Below are 20,806 nucleotides of genomic sequence, written 5' to 3'. Positions count from 1 at the left end.
TACTTATTTATAATGAAACAACACATGTCTGTATGCACTCTGTAACTCCTCAAATGTGTATTTGGTGTAACTTTTATCTCTGATATTGAATCAACATATTTGTGGTTTCCACAAGACATCTGGAAAACAAATTAATTACCGAATGTACTACTGAAAGGGGTTTCTTTATACATTGCTGTGTTAACTATGAATAATTACATTTTGCACAGTGTATGAAAGGAACCCTCTGAGCACCAAAACAACGTTTGCTTAAAAAAATGGTTTTGTAGTATAGATAATTAAAATACAAAATCAAGTGAAAAGGGCACTATAAAAATATATCAAAATTGGTGAATAAAACTTGTAGCAAGGTCAAAATATTTAAAGTGCACTATATTGTGCCATAAACAAGAACACTTACTCTATAGACCTTGGAAAAGGAACTGTTTAGAATACCTTTCCAGGTATGGGTAGTGCAAATCAGTACATAAAAGCAAAAGAGAAAAAAAAAAAAAAGAAACAATATTAGTGGCACAAATATTTAAAATATCTAAGAGAATCAGGCAACTCATGAGAGGAGAGCAGTGAAAGTCTGCTCTAACTTGTACAGCTCAAATGTCCTGTAGCCAGGACCTCAATGTAATAGGCAAGACGGCAACTTGATGCAAGTGAATCTTTTATTCGTAACATAAAAAAATTTAGTGAAACGCTCTATTCCATATGGAGCGTTTCCACGGTGTATCCTCATTCCTTTCAACTTGCGCCGAGCACTTGCAGTCCTTAGGCAACCAACACGGTGTGAAATTCTTCCGGGAACTCGAGCTTCGTGTAAGCACGTACTGACGTTGTGCATCTTGTAGCGTGATGACGCATTTCACCTGGTTGGCTTCTTCAGATCAGATATTAGAGTATCCATTTTGTAAGTGGTGACATGTCAGGTCTGTCCCATAAGAATATGCCTTAAATGGACAATATGTGTTGTGCCTAATCACATTCTGACATATATCCTTCACCCATCAGCCATGCAACAGTAACCCCGATTCTGAAAAACTTCCTAACTTCCCATCCAACTACCGCCCTACCTCACTACTGCTGTTTGCCTCCAAGATCCTTAAGAGAGTTGTGTACGCAAGATTGATCGACTTGGATTGATCAAATCCAACTCTCTGCTTGACGTGCTTCCGTTTGGATTTAATTATGATTTAATCCTGGCAAAATCTCATGGTTACTATTCCCTCCTAATTGTCCTTGACCTTTCTGCAGCTTTTGACACTGTTGATCATCAACAGCTTCTTCTCATCTCATGTTCCGTAACCTCGGACTACGAGATACTGCTCTCACCTGGTGCTCCTTTTACCTCTCCCCGTATTCTTAGTGTTTCTTTCTCTGGCTCTGCCTCTTCTCCCCAACCTCTCTCTGTTGATGTCCCCCAAGGTTCTGTGCTTGGTCCGCTACTTTTCTTGATCTATACTGCCTCCATTGGAAAACTCATCAGCTCCTTTGGCTTCCTATATCATTTCTTTGTGGATGACACGCAAATCTATCTGTCCTCTCCCGATCTCTCGACGTCCCTCTTGACTCATGTATCTGACTGCCTCTCTGCTATTTCTAACTGGATGGCTGCTCACTTCCTTAAACTTAACCTGTCCAAAACAGAAATTCTTGTCTTTCCGTCCTCAGAAGTTGCGACTCCCATGTCTGTCTTTCTGCAAGTGAATGGCACTACCATCATCTCTACCTCACAGGTGTGCTCTTTGACTCCGACCTCTCCTTCACCTCTCATATCCAGTCGATTGCCAAATCCTGCCGATTCCATCTCAAAAAAGCACGCATCCACCCTATTTAACGCTGGACGCGGCTAAGGTGCTGATCCATGCCTACATTGACTTCCTGTAAGATATAGGGGCATTTTGTGTCTGTAGGGGATCTAGCGTGTTTGTAAGGGATCCATAGTGTGTATATGGAATGTACTGTGTGTGTCAGGGATATACTGTGTGTTAAGTCTTTACTCTGTGTGTCAAGGATGTTGTCTGTGTGTGGATAATGCAGTGTGTGTCTGTAGGGGATCTAGTGTGTGCCTAAAGGATCCATAGCATTTACATTGGATTATTGGAAGTATTGTGTATGTAGGTGGTGCAGTGGATCTGTAGAGGACCTAGTGTTTGCGTAGGGGATCCAGTGTTTGTGTAGGTGGTGCAATGTGTGTGAATTTATTGGGGCCTGTATTGTGTGTGTGAGAGGAATGAGATGGGGTGCAACTGAATAACAAAATTAAATATTTATTTTTAAAAATTAATTATACATTGAAAAATAAGTTCTTACCTTTGTCCGATAAGAAGTTGTCTCTAACAGGCAGAGATCCCTGTTCTCACAAGCTCCAGCACTACTCTGTGTCGGAGCATTTCCGTGGTAACCCGCAGCAACGCTCTGAACCACGGAGCTCATTGGAGGAATTCTCTGCACATCTTCCTATCCTGCTGATCTCCCCCCTGGCTGGCCATGAAAATACGAGGCATGGCTGGCACCTGCTCTGCATCGACCAGCAGGGGAGATTCATTGATCTCCCCTGTCGTCCTCGGCCCATGACCATCGCGTCCCATATTTGCCAGATGTTAAGTCCGGGCCAAACTTCAAATCACAAAAGTGGTCATGGTACTTTGAGTAACCCTTTAAGACCCTTGATTTTTATTTTTTAAGACCTCAAGTTGCCTCTAATAGCATTCAGCCTCTAGAGCCATGATCTCTGCCAAACATGAACATTACATGGCAATGTTTTATATTGTCCCAGTAAAGGGATAGAGTCTACCAAAACACTCTAGGCACCAAAGCTATGGCATCTTAATGTAGAGTGTCCGTTTTATGAGTTTGATGTAATAATGAGTGCAATATGTACATACATGCTAATACATACTGCAAACTGCATAGACTTCCATGTTGAGCTATGTCAACCACTTCCTTTATGAAAAAAAAACATTAACTAGGCAGTTAAAAATAAATAAGTGTTTAACACTTTCACCGTATGATCCTTAATACATATTTTCTAAATTCTACTTTGTAGTCTGTCTGATTTCAGTACTAGTCAACTAGGGGATTTCTCTTGATAAGCAAAACATCCCATTGGCCTTTAATTGAATGTGTTTTTTTTTCTTTTCTTTATTGGCAACTCAATTTCTGAAACATCTAGTCTGTACAAAAACCACATTCAAATAAAACACCATAGATTTCTGGAAAAGAGGAGCAGTGACTAAAATATAATGCGACCTGTGTGGAGTTCAGTGCCTTCACAAACTTGTTGCAAAGTCCTCTTATTGTGAGCGACATATTTTGCAAGCGAAACAAATATTTAAATATGTGAAAATATATACTTCAGCATTTTCTCATAGATAGCGTTATTATTATTGAATGATATTATCTTTTCTTTTTTTAATCCATACACCCTGTTCCAAATTATTATTGAAATTATATTTTTCTCATTTACCTAAATAATTGATGTAAATAACAGTCAGCATAATTCTCATGTTATCAACTATTAAGAGTACAATTCAAATTTTATTGAACAAACCTCGTAATGATAACAGTATTTTTAAACATAAAAAACTTACAATGCACTGTTCCAAATTATTACGCGCAGTAAGTTTCAAAAAGACTTTATAGGTTGTAAAGAACTGAAAATTGGTTGTGTTTGCAGCATATTTACTGAAATCAAAAGCTATTTCAATCAAACTTATAACAACATTTTAACTTTTTAAACATTTTAACAGGTCACGTTACATTTTAACATAGGACCCCTTATTTGATAGCAGCTTCACAAGTCTTGCATCCATTGAACTTGTGAGTTTTTGGACAGTTTCTGCTTGAATTTGTTTGCAAGATGTCAGAATAGCCTCCCAGAGCTGCTGTTTGGATGTAAACTGCCTCCCACCCTCATAGATATTTTGCTTGAGGATGCTCCAAAGGTTCTCAATAGGATTGAGGTCAGGGGAGGATGGAGGCCACACCATGACTTTCTCTCCTTTTATCCCCATAGCAGCCATTTATGCAGAGGTATTCTTTGCAGCATGAGATGGTGCATTTTCATGCATGAAGATGATTTTATTATGGAAAGCATAGTTCTTCCTTCTGTACCGGGGAAGAAAGTGGTCAGTCATAAACTCCACATACTTTGCAGAGGTCATCTTTACACCTTCGGCGACCCTAAAGGGGCTGACCAGCTCTCTTCCCATGATTCCAGCCCAAAACATGACTCCAACACCGCCTTGCTGACGTCGCAGCCTTGTTCGAACAGGGTGGCCGTCCACCAACCACTACTCAATCCATCTGGACCATCCAGGGCTGCACGGTACTCATCAGTGAACTGTTTTAAAACTAGTCTTCATGTATTTTTCTGCCTAATGCAGCTGTTTCTGCTTGTATGCATTGGTTAGTGGTGACCGAAGAGAAGGTTTATGCACAGTTGCAAGACTCTGGAGGACTCTACACCTTGATGTCCGTGGGACTCCAGAGGCACCAGCAGCTTTAAATATATGTTTGCTGCTATGTAATGATATTTTAGCAGCTGCTCTCTTGATCCGATGCATGGATCTGGCAGAAATCTTCCTCAATGTGCCTTTATCTGCACGAACCCGTCTGTGTTCTAAATCAGCCACAAATCTCTTAATAGTGCGATGATCACGCTTAACTTTTCGTGAAATATCTAATGTTTTCATACCTTGTCCAAGGCATTGAACTATTTCACTCTTTTCGGCAGCAGGGAGAACCTTTTTCTTCCCCATATTGAATGAAAATGGTGCTCTGCTTAATAATGTGGAACACCCTTCTTTAGTAGTTTTTCCTTAAATTGGGCTCACCTGGCAATCTAATTATCACATATGTCCGAGATTGTTTTCAGTGATCAAAAGAGCCCTGCGACACGATGCCATCCATGAGTTAAACTGAAAAACAAAATATTTAATCTTTGTGACACCTAAATAAAATTTGCATAATAATTTGGAACAGGGTGTATGTATATGAAAATGCACAAAATATTGGATAAAAAGTAGATGGAACTAGATGGCATGGCCATACATGGGATCTCTGATTTTATATTTTGTAAAGCAAATAAACACTAAAGAATGAACATATTATATACAGTGAAACAAACCTTTGCATATGTTTTACAAGATATAAATGTAAAAAACATATGAAGAAAATACAGAAATGTCTGCTTTTTTCAGTTAACGCTGAACTACAGCTAAAGTATGCATAATTTAACTATTTTGTACTGAGGTAATTCAGAATACTTTTTGGGTCTCAAGTACTAACAGATGATCAAAGCATCTTTTCTTACTTAAGACCCTAGAACATAAGGCAATTGACAATGTAGTATATATTTGTTTTTCAAATACTATTTTTTATTGTGAATGCAAAATATATGGCATACATGGAAGCATCAATCATAGAAAACGATACAATTATAATAACCATGGTGAAAATGCAGTTGGCATATCGAACATTCACTTTTCCCATAAGAAACAGCGTGTAAAACTAAATAAAGAAAAACGTAACTCAAATGTCCAGTTCTATTATTGTGTTAGTAAATCACAGTCCGTGTGGTCACTACAGTGCCCCAAGGTCACTAGGTATTAGAAAGGGGAGGCACATCTTATCTGAGTGGATAGGTATAGAGCAAATTATTACAAAAGGATATTATTATTATTTTATTATTTATATAGCGCTAGCAAATTCCGTAGTGCTGTACAATGGGTGGACTAACAGACACAGAATTGTAACCAGACAAATGGATGTACAGGAACAGAGGGGTTGAGGGCCCTGCTCAATGAGCTTACATGCTAGAGGGAGTGGGGTATAGTGACACAAAGGGTATTATAGTAGTTGGGGGGCGAAGTAGGAGTATTATAATGTTGGGGGGCGAAAAAGGTTCCACTGGGAATTAAGGGAGAGAAGAATGTACTTCTCCAAGGTACCTGGTCATGAATCTGGGGCAACATCTATTGTGTAATGCTGCCTGCTTGGCCATAGTATACCCCATAGCGGTCACATAGCCAATAGAGCCACTGTCACGGTACATAAGCAGTATAATAGTTACATAACCTGTAGCTACAAATCTTGTGTTAATCGAGGGGATACATTGCTAGAGGTGCAAAGGTACAAGTCAGTGGGAAGTTCCGATAGTCTCAGAGGTCTGAGCAGGTGTAGGGCAGACAACCCATGGACATATGGAAAGATCCAGTAATTGTATGAAACCACACTAAGCTTAATGAACTGGGTAACCGGACAAGGCAAAGCTAATTAAACTTAAACAAAACTAAATGCTGGCATATCGCATCACCCCACAACCCTCCCACTCGAGTCAAGGGTGTATTTGGATTTGTACAGTTGCCAAGACATGTGTCGCAAGGGGTCACAACCTCCACCGAGAACCACACCGTGGATTCCCGGGTGTCTCTCACCTATGATCTAAAAGAATCATCCAAAGTAGGGATGTATGGTCCCCAAGTCATTAGGAATTTTTGGGTAAGGAATTCTTTATTGGTTAAGGTCGTTAGCCAATCCATTTTGAATAAAAACTGAAGTTTAGATAAAAATAATTGTAAGGTGGAAGCACCTGGTTGGTTCCAGACCTGGAGGATGGCTTTGCATCCAACAGCTGCTACAATGAGAAGGAATCGTTTGTTAGTCAGAGGTTGACCCGGCACAGGTCCCAAAAGCAGGAAGTCGGGGGAGAGTGGCAAGGTATCCCCTCACCTCAGTCCAAAAGGTCTGATTGAGCGTACACTCCCACAGACAGTGATACTGGTCGGCTTTAGTATGTGTGCATTTGAAACTGTTTGTGGAGTCCTTCTTAGCCATGAGGTGTAGTCTATGGGGGGAATAATAAGCGTAGTGTAAAGTCTTGAGAAACATGTACATATCGTATTAGCATGTAAAGTGTCGAAATTGAGTAGGACTCCTTGGTAGTACAGCACAGCATTGCATCTGGGGGGTTTTCCCAGTCCGTGGTCATGACATTCTGTATCGTGTTGCACCTGAAAGTAAGCAAACCATGGGAATGGAAGGCCTGGGAAGCTCTCTGCAAGCGTAAAAAAAAATGTTGTGCGTTGTAATCAACAAAGGATCGAAGAGCCGTGGTCCCCCGATCAGCCCACAATGTGGAGGGGAAGTCATTGCCCAGAGGAAAATCAGGGTTGTGAAGGAGTGGTATGTGTAATGAACAGAGGGGGTGAAACCCAGTTTGGATCGTGTTTGTTTCCAGGTCGTGACAGAGACCATTCAGGAGGGGGTTCAACAAGATGTAAGTAGTTGATGTGGCCTATGAAGTAGAGCAAGCAAAGAGTCCGACAGTGTCAAAAAGGAGTCCAAAGGGAGCTCTGAAAACTGATCTTGGGATTGAATCCAGTCTAGCGCATGTTGAGCCGCCAGACTATATTCTTTGGCATTCGGTACAGTCAACCCCCCATTGGCCTTGTGTTAGTAAAGTTTCACAAGGCTAATGCGTGCTTTGTGTCCTTGCCAGATAAATTGCCTGAGTTTCTTGTTCAATAGGGCTTCATCGTTTTTAGAGAGTAATAATGGAAGGATTTTTGGGATCCTTACTCCCAGATATTTCAGTGACTGTGGCTCCCACTTCAAATGAAGATCACCCGGCAGGGGTGGAGGGGGTCCTCCACCCAAATGAAGGGCACATGATTTATTACAGTTAATCTTTAGACCCTTCATGGTATGAAATGAGTCGAGCAGGGGTGGCAGGGATCTTTGAGGATCGGCAGTGAAAAGTAAAAGGTCATCGGCGAAGGCAGAGACCTTCAGGGTGGTCTCGCCCATCGGGATCCCTCTGAACCCCTGTAGGGCTTCTATGGCTATGAGTAAGGGGTCAAAAGCCAAGTTGAATAACAACGGTGAGAGCAGACAGCCCTGTCGTACACCTCTTTCAAGAGTGAACCATGGAGAGTCAAGGGCATTTGTACTAATACAGGTTGCTGGGTTTTGTTGTAAGTTTACGAGTCTGAAATAGCTCAACTTCAGCACATGAATCAGATGTTGCCAGGTAATGCTATCAAATGCCTTTTCTATATCAAGGCCGATTAGGGATGGCGATCGCAGGGCCGCCCCCCTACGAACCACCCCCGTCACAGCCACTAGTGCTCTACGGACCTCCGTGACCACCTGTCTGCCACGCAGTTTATGAGTGAGGAGTAAGCTAGGCAAGAAGGTTTGTATTCTCAATGCTATGATTTTGGTAAGAAGTTTGATATTCTGATTAAGCAGTGAAATTAGACGATAGGAAGCCAGGGCCTTCATGTCCCTGTCAGGTTTGGGAATGAGGATGACTCGGGCCTGGTTAAGGGTATCCATTGGGAGAACCTCCAAGTATATTTTGTTAAACAAGTTTTTAAGGGTGGGACTAATTTCAATCTTAAGGGGCTTGTAATATTCTGTTGTAAAGCTGTCAGGGCATGTCAGGGTCTCGCTCTGTGTATTTCCTCCACCATGATAGGGTGACACCGCTGTGGTGACTAAAAATCTATTGATTCTTGAAAAGGTGTTTTCAAGAATCTACGGTCCCTGTCTGTGGGGGTGGTGTTGACCCCGACGAGGATCTGTCTTTAGATGGGTCAAGGACAGCATTAAAGTCGCCATCTACAATTATTTGGACAATGTCAATTTGAGTGAGTAATGTTAGCAATTTAGTGAAAAAGGGGTTAGCACATGAATTTGGAGCATATACATGGACAATGCAATAACAAGTATTGTTTATAGTGAGACATAAGATGATATAACGACCCTCTGAATCCGTGTCACAACTGTGGATTACGTATCGTAAGTTGTATTTAGCAACTATATAGGATTGAATCCAAGGAGCCTTGAGTTGAGTGGTGTCAGAGCATGACCAGTGTGTTTCCTGCAAAAGTGACACTTGGGCTTGGTGTTTGGTTACGTAGGTTACGATTTTCTTGCGTTTTATGGGTGTTTTTGCCCCTTTCACATTCCACGAGAGGAACTTGGGATGCAGGTAAAATTTTTGTTGATTGAGACATCCGTGGCTAACCAATACCTTGGCGTGAAGTGTATCTGAGCACATGGGAATGCATATGTTTGGAGTTCCGTCTGTCCCACCCTGAGCAGATGGACCAGTCCCAGGGATGGAGCGAGTGGGGTGTACAGTGAATCCAACATGAACTGGGCCTTGAGGCCCAAACTATATACAGTGATTGGAACAAAAAAAGAATGAGAACAATTATCTTACTGCTCCTCACGATTAGGGGAGGGGAACCCAGCGGGCCCTTGTCACAATCCGGCATGACATCCCGAAGGAACTCAGAGGCCTCAGCCACCGATTAGATGGAGAGGGTGCGATTGACAATCTGTAGGCGAAGAGTGGCAGTATAGAGAAGAGCAAAATGGATACCTCTCTTGTATAGCTCTGAGCAAATGAGTGTAAATACCTTTCGCCATTGAGTGACTTGTGCTAAATAATCTTTAAAGATCAATATTTTGTTCCCCTGATATGTGGGAACATTTTGCTATGATCGGTCGAGGCCTTGAGGCCTTGAAGCCTTGTCCGGCCTGTCCTTTCAATGACAGGAGCATCAGAAGAGGATGTGATCTGCAAAGTGTCCAGGATCCAGGACTGAAGAGTAGGAATTAAGTCGACTGACCTCAAGGACTCTGGGAAGCCAGCAAATCTAAGGTTGCTTCTGTTTTCCAAATCATCCATCTTGTCCTGTAAAGAGGTCAGTGTTGTGTTTTGTTGAATTGTGGATTGGAGCTGGTGCAGCTCATCCTCCGTGGTGCTCTGTCTTGTTTCCAACAGTGTGAGTTGAGAGGAGTGAGTGTGAAAAGGATGAAGGACTCTGTTGATATTTTCCTTGAGATCCTTAAATTGAGACTCAGATTGGTTTGAGAAGGTTGGAGACTTCCCTTGCCGAATCAGAAGCGTGTTGTAAAATAGAGGCAGAATCCATTGGACAGAGGTGAGGTGTAGAGGGAGATGCAGGTTCCCAAAGATGTGACTTTTTGGCTGGCGTTGTGGCTTAACTTGGGACCGTTTAGAAGGAGCTGTCAGTAAATTTGTCCATGACGGTAGAGCAGAGAGAAAGAACACGAAAGTAAAAGACAGACTATGGAAAGAAGTGCGAATATGTAAGAGCTATGTTAGTGGAGAAGTCCGAATCACGTGAGAACGGTCAGAGAAAATGACCGCATTAGGTAGGGCGTGTGAATAGTGGAATCAGGGCTGTGTGGATGTCTTGGATTGTCAATTGAAAATGGTTAGTCGAGTTGGATGTGTCATGGTGAGTGAAAGGGAGCGAGATGACTGGGGTGAGGGGAGGATGGAATTCAGAGCAAAGTGAAGTAAAGGAAGAAGGAAGTGAACAAAAGATGGGAGAAGAAAAACAGAACAGCCAGAAAATCCATCTGGAACCCGGTCAAGAGTGATGTTTTCCCTAGGCTGTAATGTAAACACTGCATTTTATCTGAAAAAAAAAAAACATGTTTACTGCAAAAAGCCTGAAGGGAATGATTATACTCACCAGAACAAATGCAATAAGCTGTAGTTGTTCTGGTGACTATAGTGTCCCTTTAAATTTACAGGATAAACAAACATAATGTTTAAAATCCTGGGAAATTACATATTCTCTTTAAATAAATATAAAATTATAGCAACTATAAATGTGGGAACTTTCAAAATACAATTTACTCACACAAACCCCCTCAGACTATTTTTGCCATCCATGTTGGATGAATCCACATTTGTAATGTGGAAGTGTGTTTTACATATTATTGCTACAGCTGAAAAGGGGGAAGGCTAAGGGTGTCAAGGATAGTTCCAGCATGACAAAAAAGGGTAGAGCATCTTAACCATTAAATAGAATAGTAGTATTTTATACAAAGAATGTAAATGGATAAAGAATATAGATGCCAATCAATAGCTCAGAAAGTAAAATCTTCATTAGTGATGTCAAGAGGGGGAGGGGAGTAAAGGGGCCAAGCAAGCAGGAAGACAGCTTATCGGTTTAAGGACCACTCAGGGCACCAAAAAAACTTAAATGCAATAAAGTTATTATGGGCGATAAGGTCCCAGATGCCAACTTACCTGAAGGATTAAAACTTTTAATGAATGGTATAAACCCAAAGTCTGCAAGCAAGCATCTATTTGCTCTGCCCCTTTCTCTCATTGTCCAAGGCTTCTGTAGCAGAGCTCCCTGTACCTGGGCTGGGTACCTCCACCAGGGGCCGCTTCCTAGCTGGAACTGGGGAAAACTTCAGCACTTCTGCCCCAGTTGTCGTGGCTTGACTGGGGTCCTCCTGGAGCCTCTCCATCCTGGAGCAGGATAGGGGACTAGCTCTCTTCCCTCCCAGGGACACAGTCCTAGGAGCTCCAGTCCTTGCAATGATTTTCCCTGCCAAATCCCCCACAAGATGGAACAAGGTGCTCAGCAGTGATTAGCCATTTTCCCTCCCAATAACTAGATGACACATAGTTCTGGGAGTACAACTGATTTTAATGAGCCAAACTATGCCTTTTATGCACAGACCCTAGCATGGGGTCTCCATAGTGTTCAGCACAAGCCCCTCCCATGAATCTCTGGGCCTGGGAGATAATTGAGTTAAAGACCGGTGTAAAATATTCTATATTTTGGAACTGTCTCTTACATGAATTTAACACTGAGGTGTGGTTAGTCTTGAGTGACATGAGCAGATGATAATAAGTGTTGCAAGCTCTTCTCTATTTCTGAGTGTCCATGGAACATGGGATGACCTAATAGGGTTATTAGAATTGCCAACAAGCATATTGTATCAATAGCATTGACTTGTACTGCTTACACAGCCATTTGGTGGTATATATGTAGAATGTAATATCTGTGTAAGAGAGAGTCTAGGAGAATACACAGACACTGAGACACGGAACATCAAGGCAGAGTGTCTTCACACTCTGAATGTCCATCATGTACCACCAGCTGTTGAATTATTTAACATCAATGACATTGTAAGTACTGACTTTGTATTTGCGAAGCAAGAAGAATAAATCTCTTTTATAAGAAAAGCCAGGAAAGTCTGATTGCGTTATATGTTTAAGTGACATAGAAGAACTATAATATGCATGATACAAGGAGGGCCACCCAACAATAAGAATATTTTACATACATATGAATAAGTATCAAGCAGAATAATTATTATAAAAGTAAAATTTCTACAACCGGTAAGTTAATTATCTCCCAGGAACAGAGAGCCCAACACAAAACATAAAAACATTAAAGTACCCCAAAACATAATAAAAACATACAATAACCCCATCATATTATACATCCCCAATTAGCCCTGATCTGAGCGCCCAAGTTGTCCAAATAGCGCTCAGATCCATGCAATGTAGGGGAAATGCCACCGTGTTAAAGTTCTGACCGGCTGCTCACGCGGTCCTATGTCCAAAATAGTTCCAGAGTGTTTGGTGCTTTTGCCGGTTAACTTTCGGGAGCTCCTACGTCCGAAACTCGGGGTGCTTCGCCTGCCTCTCATGTAGCCCCTTAGTCTCCTTAGTCTCAGGCATCTGCCCTCCAAAAAACGCTCTCCTGGCGGTTTGCAAAATGGTTTAAAACCCTGAATCAAGTTGTCCAGGAACCGCATGGTCACCTCATGCCGAAAACAGTTCCTTAACATTTGTGGCAAAGTACCGCTGAGGTGACCGGGGACCCACAAAGTCCTCATGCCGAAATTGGTTCCATAGCGGTCACGGCTAAGTACAACTGAGGACCATCCGTGGGTTTGGTTCATGCGAACAGCCGCCAGGGAACTAGCGTTCGGTTCCATTCGAATGAAGGGAAAGAGCCGAACCAGGGGCACCCAGGGAGAGATGCTAATGGCAGCTAGGCAGGGTAACTCCCAAATGAAATGGTGTCTCAGATCTGGACCATAGTCGGTGGCAGGAGGCCAGCTTCCACACTCCTCCAGGAGTTTATGGCAAGCGTTCATGGGAAGGAGCGTTTGTCACTGCTTCTATCTGGCCTCTGACTAGGCACCCTTATAGGCTGAGAGCATCTACTTATGCAATCAGACTACCATCTCCCCATTGAGTAAAGTGGGTGAAAAAGGTTCATATCTATTTCACTCACTTTTCTCAATAGGGAGCTAGTGATAGGCAAAGAATATCAGATGAGTGTCTTACTTATTGAAGCCCCAGACATTGTGAGGAAGTTCTGGGGTAGAGAGAACTGCTGCTCGCTTGCAGATTTTAGTGTTAAACCTTTTATCAATAATTTTACCCCTTCACGTAAGACAGTGCCTGGGACATCTTCGTACCATAACGACTTCATTGTAATGAGGTTGTTATGGAGCCAAGAGTGTCCCTGTAAACTGTTTGAAAACGGTTTAACTAATCAGGTAAGATGACACCCAAGACCTCTAGACCTATTAACATCTTCGTTGAGATTAAGTTTTATGGGGCCTGGAGTGTTCCTTTAAAATAAAACAATACAATTAGACATTGCTTCTTGTTTCTGCTTGTATGAAAATGAATTATTTATTTATTTGCAACTAAATGGTTCATTCTGATTTGATTTTCAGCCATCTCTGTTTGAGCACTGTGTTGTTCAGTCTCTGCAATCCCTGAAAACAGTCCTGGAATGCAAGCCTGGAGAAGCAAGCGTGAGTATTTCATCAATATTAGTTCCAATAAATAATATTGGTATGCAGAGGTCAGCATAGCTCAGGAGTGGTTTTATGTGGACATGCTCTTACTGGTTTCTTTTCTGTTCCAGAATCTCAAAACGACAGTCATTTTTCTTGAGTAAAAAGCATTAGTCGCAATTTCTAATAGAAACAGTTGCAAAGTACTGTAGGAGTCTGTTACATAAAATTTCAGCAATAATTTAACCCATTTGCAATACAAAAATAATTCCATAACGAGAATTGTTTGTCTTTGTAAAAGATAAGCATAGCAATAGTGATTATATCAAGAATTAGTCTGGGAAAGGGAATTTGCTGAAGTTAGGGTCCAGAATATTTTGGAAGATTACAACACCCTGAAAAGATTTTTGACAGACAGCTTATTGCTTAAAATATAGCTTTTCTTTTCCACTCAAAATATAAAAGCTATATAGAGGTTACTGCTTATAAACAACCATATATTGCAAATAGTACCCAGGGGGCAGTGAACGACCATGCAGCTACTTTAGTTTACATATTTTTGTGTCACCATGCCTTTAATGATAGATCAAGTGCCAATGAAGGAAGGGTCAATCAGATTTAATTAAAACAAGTAAAAAATATATGAGTAGAAAAAATACACTTTATTCTTAATTGAGTTCTGCTTACTTCATCAGGGGAATTTATGTATCCCTTCATTTAAAGCAGGGGTGCCAAAACAGTACATTCCCAGATGTTGTAGAACTACAACTCCCGTGATGCTTTGCATGCCTTTGGAAACATCTCAGGGATCTACCTTTTGGGCACCCCTGATTTAAAGAAACACTCCAAACACGTAAAGCACTTTAATTGGAAGAATGTGTTCCCGTTTTTCATTTTATAGAGGTTTGGACAAGGAGGGCTTGAAGTAGCTGCAGTTAGTAGATCTGCAGAGGTTGAAAGCAAAGAAGAAAACATGCTAAACTAATTACATGCGTGTTTTATTTTGAGGCATAGCTACTAAACTGTAAAAAAAAAAAATTTGAAAATAAAAAATACATAAATTCCCAGAGCACCTGCCTTGTAAATGAGCTGTAATACGTCTCATTGAAAAGTCTGTGATTCTAGAGCCACAGAAAGTATTTGCTGTGAAAGAAGTGGTGGGCTTGCACTAAACCTGCAGCTATTGCAAATCACAGTTTTATACACACCGAAAGAAAACAAGCAAAACAAATGACATGCATATTTACATGAATATCTTAGAATTTATTTATGAAATGTTCCTTTAATGTTTCCCTATAAAAAAATAAAAAAAATAAAACAACGCCCAAAGGGGTGCATGACTTTTATATAATGCATATACATTTGAAAATCTTTATATGTAAACAAATAATGAAAAAAGGTAACTGGAGATTAACTATAAACAACTGCTCAATCTCAAGAGCTGTCATTACACAACATGGCCTTGATTTAGTTAATTTGAATCAGCATGAGAAATTATTCTTTTCTGTAATAAAATCGATTTTAATGCTAATGTTTTTAGATAAATCATTTAAAAAGTTATTTTCTAACAGAGTGGAATCATGAATGGATTCAAACAAACTAAATAGAGAGAACTGTAGAATTTGTATTATTCATTTAACACCAACATATTCTGCAGCGCTTTACAATTATATAATGGTGATATTTAGCAATAAATAATTAACATTCAGAATATAGCGGAGACATGAGGTATATTTGTCGTGTTGCCAGTTTTAAAATACGTTCTGGGGTCTGGATGGTATTGTTACCAAACTTAATCCTACTCACTGTCAGCAAGCAGCTATGTGTGTCTGCGTTTAATTGAGTGTGATAAGAGCACTTTTTCAATACAACTGTAGTGTTAGGTAACAGCCTTTCTCTGGCAATCCAGCTGAATTGGAATGAAAATAAATTCAATAAAAATATATATACGGTATATAAATATATGTAAAAATGTTCCACCTATTAACATTGCACTACTATATCCTACAGGTTTTCCAGCAGCAAAAAGTACAGGATGATGTTTGCCACTCGTGCATTCAAATGATTAAGGTGTGTAAAACTATGTAAACATTATTATTTAATAATCAAACACATCTATCACAATATAGGAATATAGAAGTGTTGTGAAATTCTAGTGGTGTACCAGTCACCATGGGAACCAGATTTCTCAAGACATTTCAGATATTTTAGCTGATTGCTGTTTAAGAATTACCCCATTTTTGCCCTAATGTGGTCACAGTTCATGAGAATATGTAACTTACAAAATAGTTCCTCCTTTAACCCCTTAAGGACATGTCATGATTCCCTTTTATTCCAGAAGTTTGGTCTTTAAGGGGTTTAAGTGTCTCGTCATGTCGAAATTACCTTTCCAAAATCGTTTCCTCTTCTCTCCCTCTCTCAGGATTTGTTCTTATTTTCTTCCTATCTGATCTAGTTTTCTTTTAAACATAAGCGAAAGTAAGGACTACTTTGTCTTATGCATTTTTCCTACGCATGACCAGCTTTGACCCACTTCCTGTGGTCAAAGGAATTTTCCCACTCACCCTTTCCTCCGTGATCTTGCGATGCCTCCTTTCAGTATTCCTGAACGTCCTGTGATTTAGACAGGACGCCAGAAAAACTACAGAATTTCATCCTAACAAAATGGATATAGTTTGTTCATTCGTGTTAGGACAACATTTGGTACTTTTAATTCGGTTCAGACTTTCATTAGAATGAATTAAATTCCGATTTCTGTGCCGCGACCGCATCTTGCAGCCGTTTAGTAAATAGCTCCCTAATTCCCACGTTATTAGGGAGCTATCTACCAAAAGGCCGAAAGACCAAAATTGGTCTTTCAGGCAACTTTACTAATATTAAGTAAAGATTACTTATGCCGTGAGGTGGGGGATGTCTACTCAACAGTTAGCAGTCTGTGGCTTCTCACTATTGTAAACCACCCTCTTGGAATAAAATGGCCCATAGTTGGACCGCAGGTAGGGGCTATACAACTAAACGGGGAACATAGGGTCCCCTTGGCCCCCACCCATGAGCGGTGGGTGGTGGCCCGAAATTACATTAGGGGGGACCTATTACCCCCCCTCCCCGGGTTCACACCTATGAGCAACAGGTGGGGGCCCTAAATGGGGCTAAATATAAAAATACCCACCACAGGATCCCGAAGCCCCTACTCACCCCCCCTCCCCCCAAAATAAAATAAAGCCCTACTTACCCCCTCATACTAAAAATAGTGAAGGGGAAACAATAAAACTAAATACCTGTAAATAAAAAAAAAATACCATTGGATGTCTTCTTTTTTTCTAAAACCTTTTTTCATCCCAAAAAAGGGCCAAATTAAAATCCATAAAGCCCGTAGAACGAGCGCAAAAAAAATGGCGAAAAAAAAATCCCGATGCTAAAAAAATAATCCACCTTCGCCCAGTGAGAGCATCGTGCAGACTAAGCTCTGCAGGGCAAGGAAATGTTTATAAAGCCTTCCCATGCCCTGCAATCATAGCACTGTTATGGGTTGGCTAGGGGGCAATTAGATGTAGCGCAGTTGGGAGGGGGGATAAAAAAAAAACAACAAAAAAAACGGATGCAGCCATAACCGTGCCGCTTTAATGACAGGTTCTCCAAACAAATGGTATTCATATGTGTTTGGTCATTTTCATCTAGCAGTTGGCTTTACTGTCAGTTGTGTCCTATGACCAACTAGTTATCCATGTATAGGTAATGGAAATGCACACAATCCCTTGTCCTTGAATCCTGGGTGCAATAGAAGCTGGATAAGCCCCAGTACTAAAGGGACCAAATATCAGATTTAAATATGTAAAGGAATCAAGGCACTCGAAGGTATTCCAACGGATAGGCAATTTTATTGGACCCAAGTAACAAAAAACAAAGTTTCAACCCCTTGGGTCTAATAAAATTGCCTATGTCCAACTAGTGGCAGCTGTACACGATTGAGTTTTTGGTGAGGAACTCCTGGTAAAAGTGTGATTTCTCAAGTTGGCTTTTGTGAGATGCTTCCATGGACATATTACGGATAATTTTCACCAGAAATTCTGCAGATTATCCTGCATTTGGAAAGCAGCCACTTAGTCCTCCTTGCACACTTTTGCGAAATGTCACTGTTTTGATATTCATGTATATCTTAATACTTAATTTGAGCTGTCATTCTGTTTGTAAGTGTCTGTGCTGCTTGGGTTACCATATCCTGCAAATTGTGTATTCTCTTGGATGGTGAATTAAGATGAATTATTTTATTTATGCTCACTAATGAATTAATTTTTATATATATATATATATATATATATATATATATATATATATATATATATATATATATATATACGCACGCACACACACACACAATCCTTGCTCCTTGCACTCAGGCTAATAATAATTAATGCCGGGTGCCAGTCCTAGGCATGCATATATAACAACTTTAAGTAATAGGCTGCACTGACGGTCTTTGTAATAAAAGTTACAATTCTTTATTCTGTATCCAAGCAATGATACAATCCAATGGTCCTGAGGAAAGTCCCCCGGGAAGGGGCTGAAACAATAATCTCTCTTGTTTTTTACTACAAAGTGTGTGTGTGTATATATTTATATATATATTGAACAAAATTATAAACACAACACTTTTGTTTTTGCCCCTATTTTTCATGAGCTGAACTCAAAGATCTAAGACTTTTTCTATGTACACAAAAGGCCTATTTCTCTCAATTATTGTTTACAAATTTGTCTAAATGTGTTGCATTTATAATTCAGTTCAGTGTATATATATATATATATATATATATATATATATATATATGAAAGTCTGGCACTCTACCTTTAACCCCTTAAGGACCAAACTTCTGGAATAAAATGGAATCATGACATGTCACACATGTCATGTGTCCTTAAGGGGTTAAATGTACCGGTGCTGCACAGCGTAGATAGATAAACAAGTAGATGAAGAAAGCACTCCAGAGGATTTTTCAACGAGTTTTATATGGTGTTGAAGTGATCAACATTTCGACCCAAGAGGTCTTTGTCAAGAGTGCTCTATTCATCTACTTGTTTATATATATATATATATATATATATATATATATATATATATATAAAAACAAATTAATCTTGGCACTCACCCTCTAAGGTACATCCAACAATCAAATCTTGCCTTGGTGCTCCCTTGGTGTATAAATGTATACCAATAAGAGTAAGGTGATAGGATAAATTTTGATATGACACATAAATAAAAAAAACTTTGAAGAATTTTGAGACCTTTTGAGTGCCCCTTACTCTTATTGGTGTATATATATATATATATATATATATATATAAACTGTACCTTGCACTCAGACTTCAAACTTGCCAAACCGGGTGCAATACCAGGGCTTGAGTATCCATATAATCAGGTAATGTGGCTGCACTCACGGATTTTCCATAAAAATTTACTTTTATTCCAGTTTCCTTAAAACAGATCAACGTTTCAGTCCATCTAGTGGACTTTCATCAGGATCCTTACCTGATTATATATACACTGAACAGTCGAACCTCGAACTTAATCCGTCCTAGAAGGCTGTTTGAGAACCAATTTTTTCGAAAACCGAATCAAAATTTCCATAATAATTAATGTAAATTCGATTAATACGTTCCAGACCCCCAAAATTACAGCATTTTAACACACATTTTACAGTTTAATAATACCTTAAATGCAAAGAATCATACAGAAACAACAACAGCAGTAGTGCAAGTCTGCGTCAAAGTATATCAATGTGGACTATAGATAGTAAAAAGCATATAAATAAAACATATATATATAAAGTGAAAAATAATAGTTAATAATTAGGATGTTGCTTTTGCATATAAAATAGTCTAAAATGATTAGAAGTTGCACTATGGCAATAAGGTGCTTGTGGTGATGGGGTGTCCTCGCTGTTTATTGTAGTCCGATTGTTCTCGTAATATGGAAGACACAAAATAAGAGACCAATAGTATAGAATGTATGGGTCAATATATGTGAGAAGAAAGATATATATATATATATATATATATATATATACACAACTCACATTTGGAAGAGCTATAGCCAGCTCAGTTATAACGGGCGTACAGCGGTATGATCCCCGCTTATGGGAAATATGGACGATTGCCTTCTGGAGGGAATGATGTCCAACACTCAGGAAAGGGATATATAAAAAAAAAAATTGATTGTGTTCTCTGTTTTAACAGGGTATAGAATTAGTATAAAAATGAAAATGTACTTACAAGTATAGTGCAGGCCAACTGCACTATGGTAACAGCGTTGGTGGTATGATCCCCACCTCGGATAAACATGTAAGCACGCAATAAAATTAATAAAAAGCCAGGAAAAAATAGAGAATGTGTATAAAAAGATAGTTGGCACAAATAGTAACCAAAAAACCTTTTAATTATATGAAATAAAACCAAATCATTTTTTTCTCAAATATTTTGTTTAAATACCAAATTGTTCGAGTTGGGGAGCGTTCCAGAACCGAGGTGCTGGGTTTTCTCATTATCTTGCCAGTTAATATTTTCCAGTAAGGCAACCATATCTTTGTTTCTATTCATTTTCTTTTCTATTCATATTTTCCATATATAGGTCTTTATAACCAGCCTGGAGAATCTGAGCACAAAGCCTGAGGGAAATATAGATACCTTGCAGTGAGTATCACAATCCCCATTTCAGTGGGAGATATGTATTTGCATGTGAATGTACTTTGTTATTAAATACATTTTGACATTGACGAGTCTCCAGATTACATGCTTCATATTTCAGTTAAAAACAAAAAATAACATTTAAAGCTTTAATGATTATTTGTAAGTTATTATTTATTAATATTATTTTTATTATTATTTTTTTTTTAGTACTTCAGTAGATGTTTCATCTCCTGAATTGTTTGGAAGCATCCATGAAGATCTTACCATATCACCTGTAAGTATTTATTTTCTCATCTTATAAAAAAGGGGGGGGGGGATGTATATATATATATATATATATATATATATATATATATATATATATATATATATATTTACCACACAGATTTCAGGAGTTAGACTTTGGTGGATTTAGGTTCTGGGTAAGACCCTTTTTTTTTTTTTATCAAACACTTTGATGACTAAAAAGAAACCAGCAGCATACCCAGAGTCATATTGTATCCTATCCGTTTCAATAACCTGT

At 39.5% G+C, this 20,806-nt stretch overlaps 1 protein-coding gene across 3 annotated transcripts in view; it reads left to right on the top strand.

Annotated features, from left to right (window-relative positions):
* Window positions 1-20,806, top strand: part of EXOC2 (exocyst complex component 2) — a 269,142-nt gene that overhangs the window by 179,925 nt on the left and 68,411 nt on the right. For all 3 annotated transcript variants that reach the window (XR_010090747.1, XM_063451784.1, XM_063451783.1), the window contains 4 exons: window positions 13,540-13,620; window positions 15,613-15,672; window positions 20,225-20,286; window positions 20,491-20,557. Coding sequence is in view for 2 of the 3 variants with exons in the window: in XM_063451784.1 (XP_063307854.1) it covers window positions 13,540-13,620; window positions 15,613-15,672; window positions 20,225-20,286; window positions 20,491-20,557 (270 nt within the window). In the remaining variant the exon portion in view is untranslated. The remainder of the gene's footprint in view (window positions 1-13,539; window positions 13,621-15,612; window positions 15,673-20,224; window positions 20,287-20,490; window positions 20,558-20,806) is intronic.

The sequence above is a fragment of the Pelobates fuscus genome, chromosome 4 (assembly GCF_036172605.1).
Source record: "Pelobates fuscus isolate aPelFus1 chromosome 4, aPelFus1.pri, whole genome shotgun sequence".
In the NCBI taxonomy this organism is placed as follows: domain Eukaryota; kingdom Metazoa; phylum Chordata; class Amphibia; order Anura; family Pelobatidae; genus Pelobates; species Pelobates fuscus.
The sequence above is the reverse complement of the archived record's forward strand: the minus strand, read 5'-3'. Positions and strand labels throughout refer to the sequence as shown.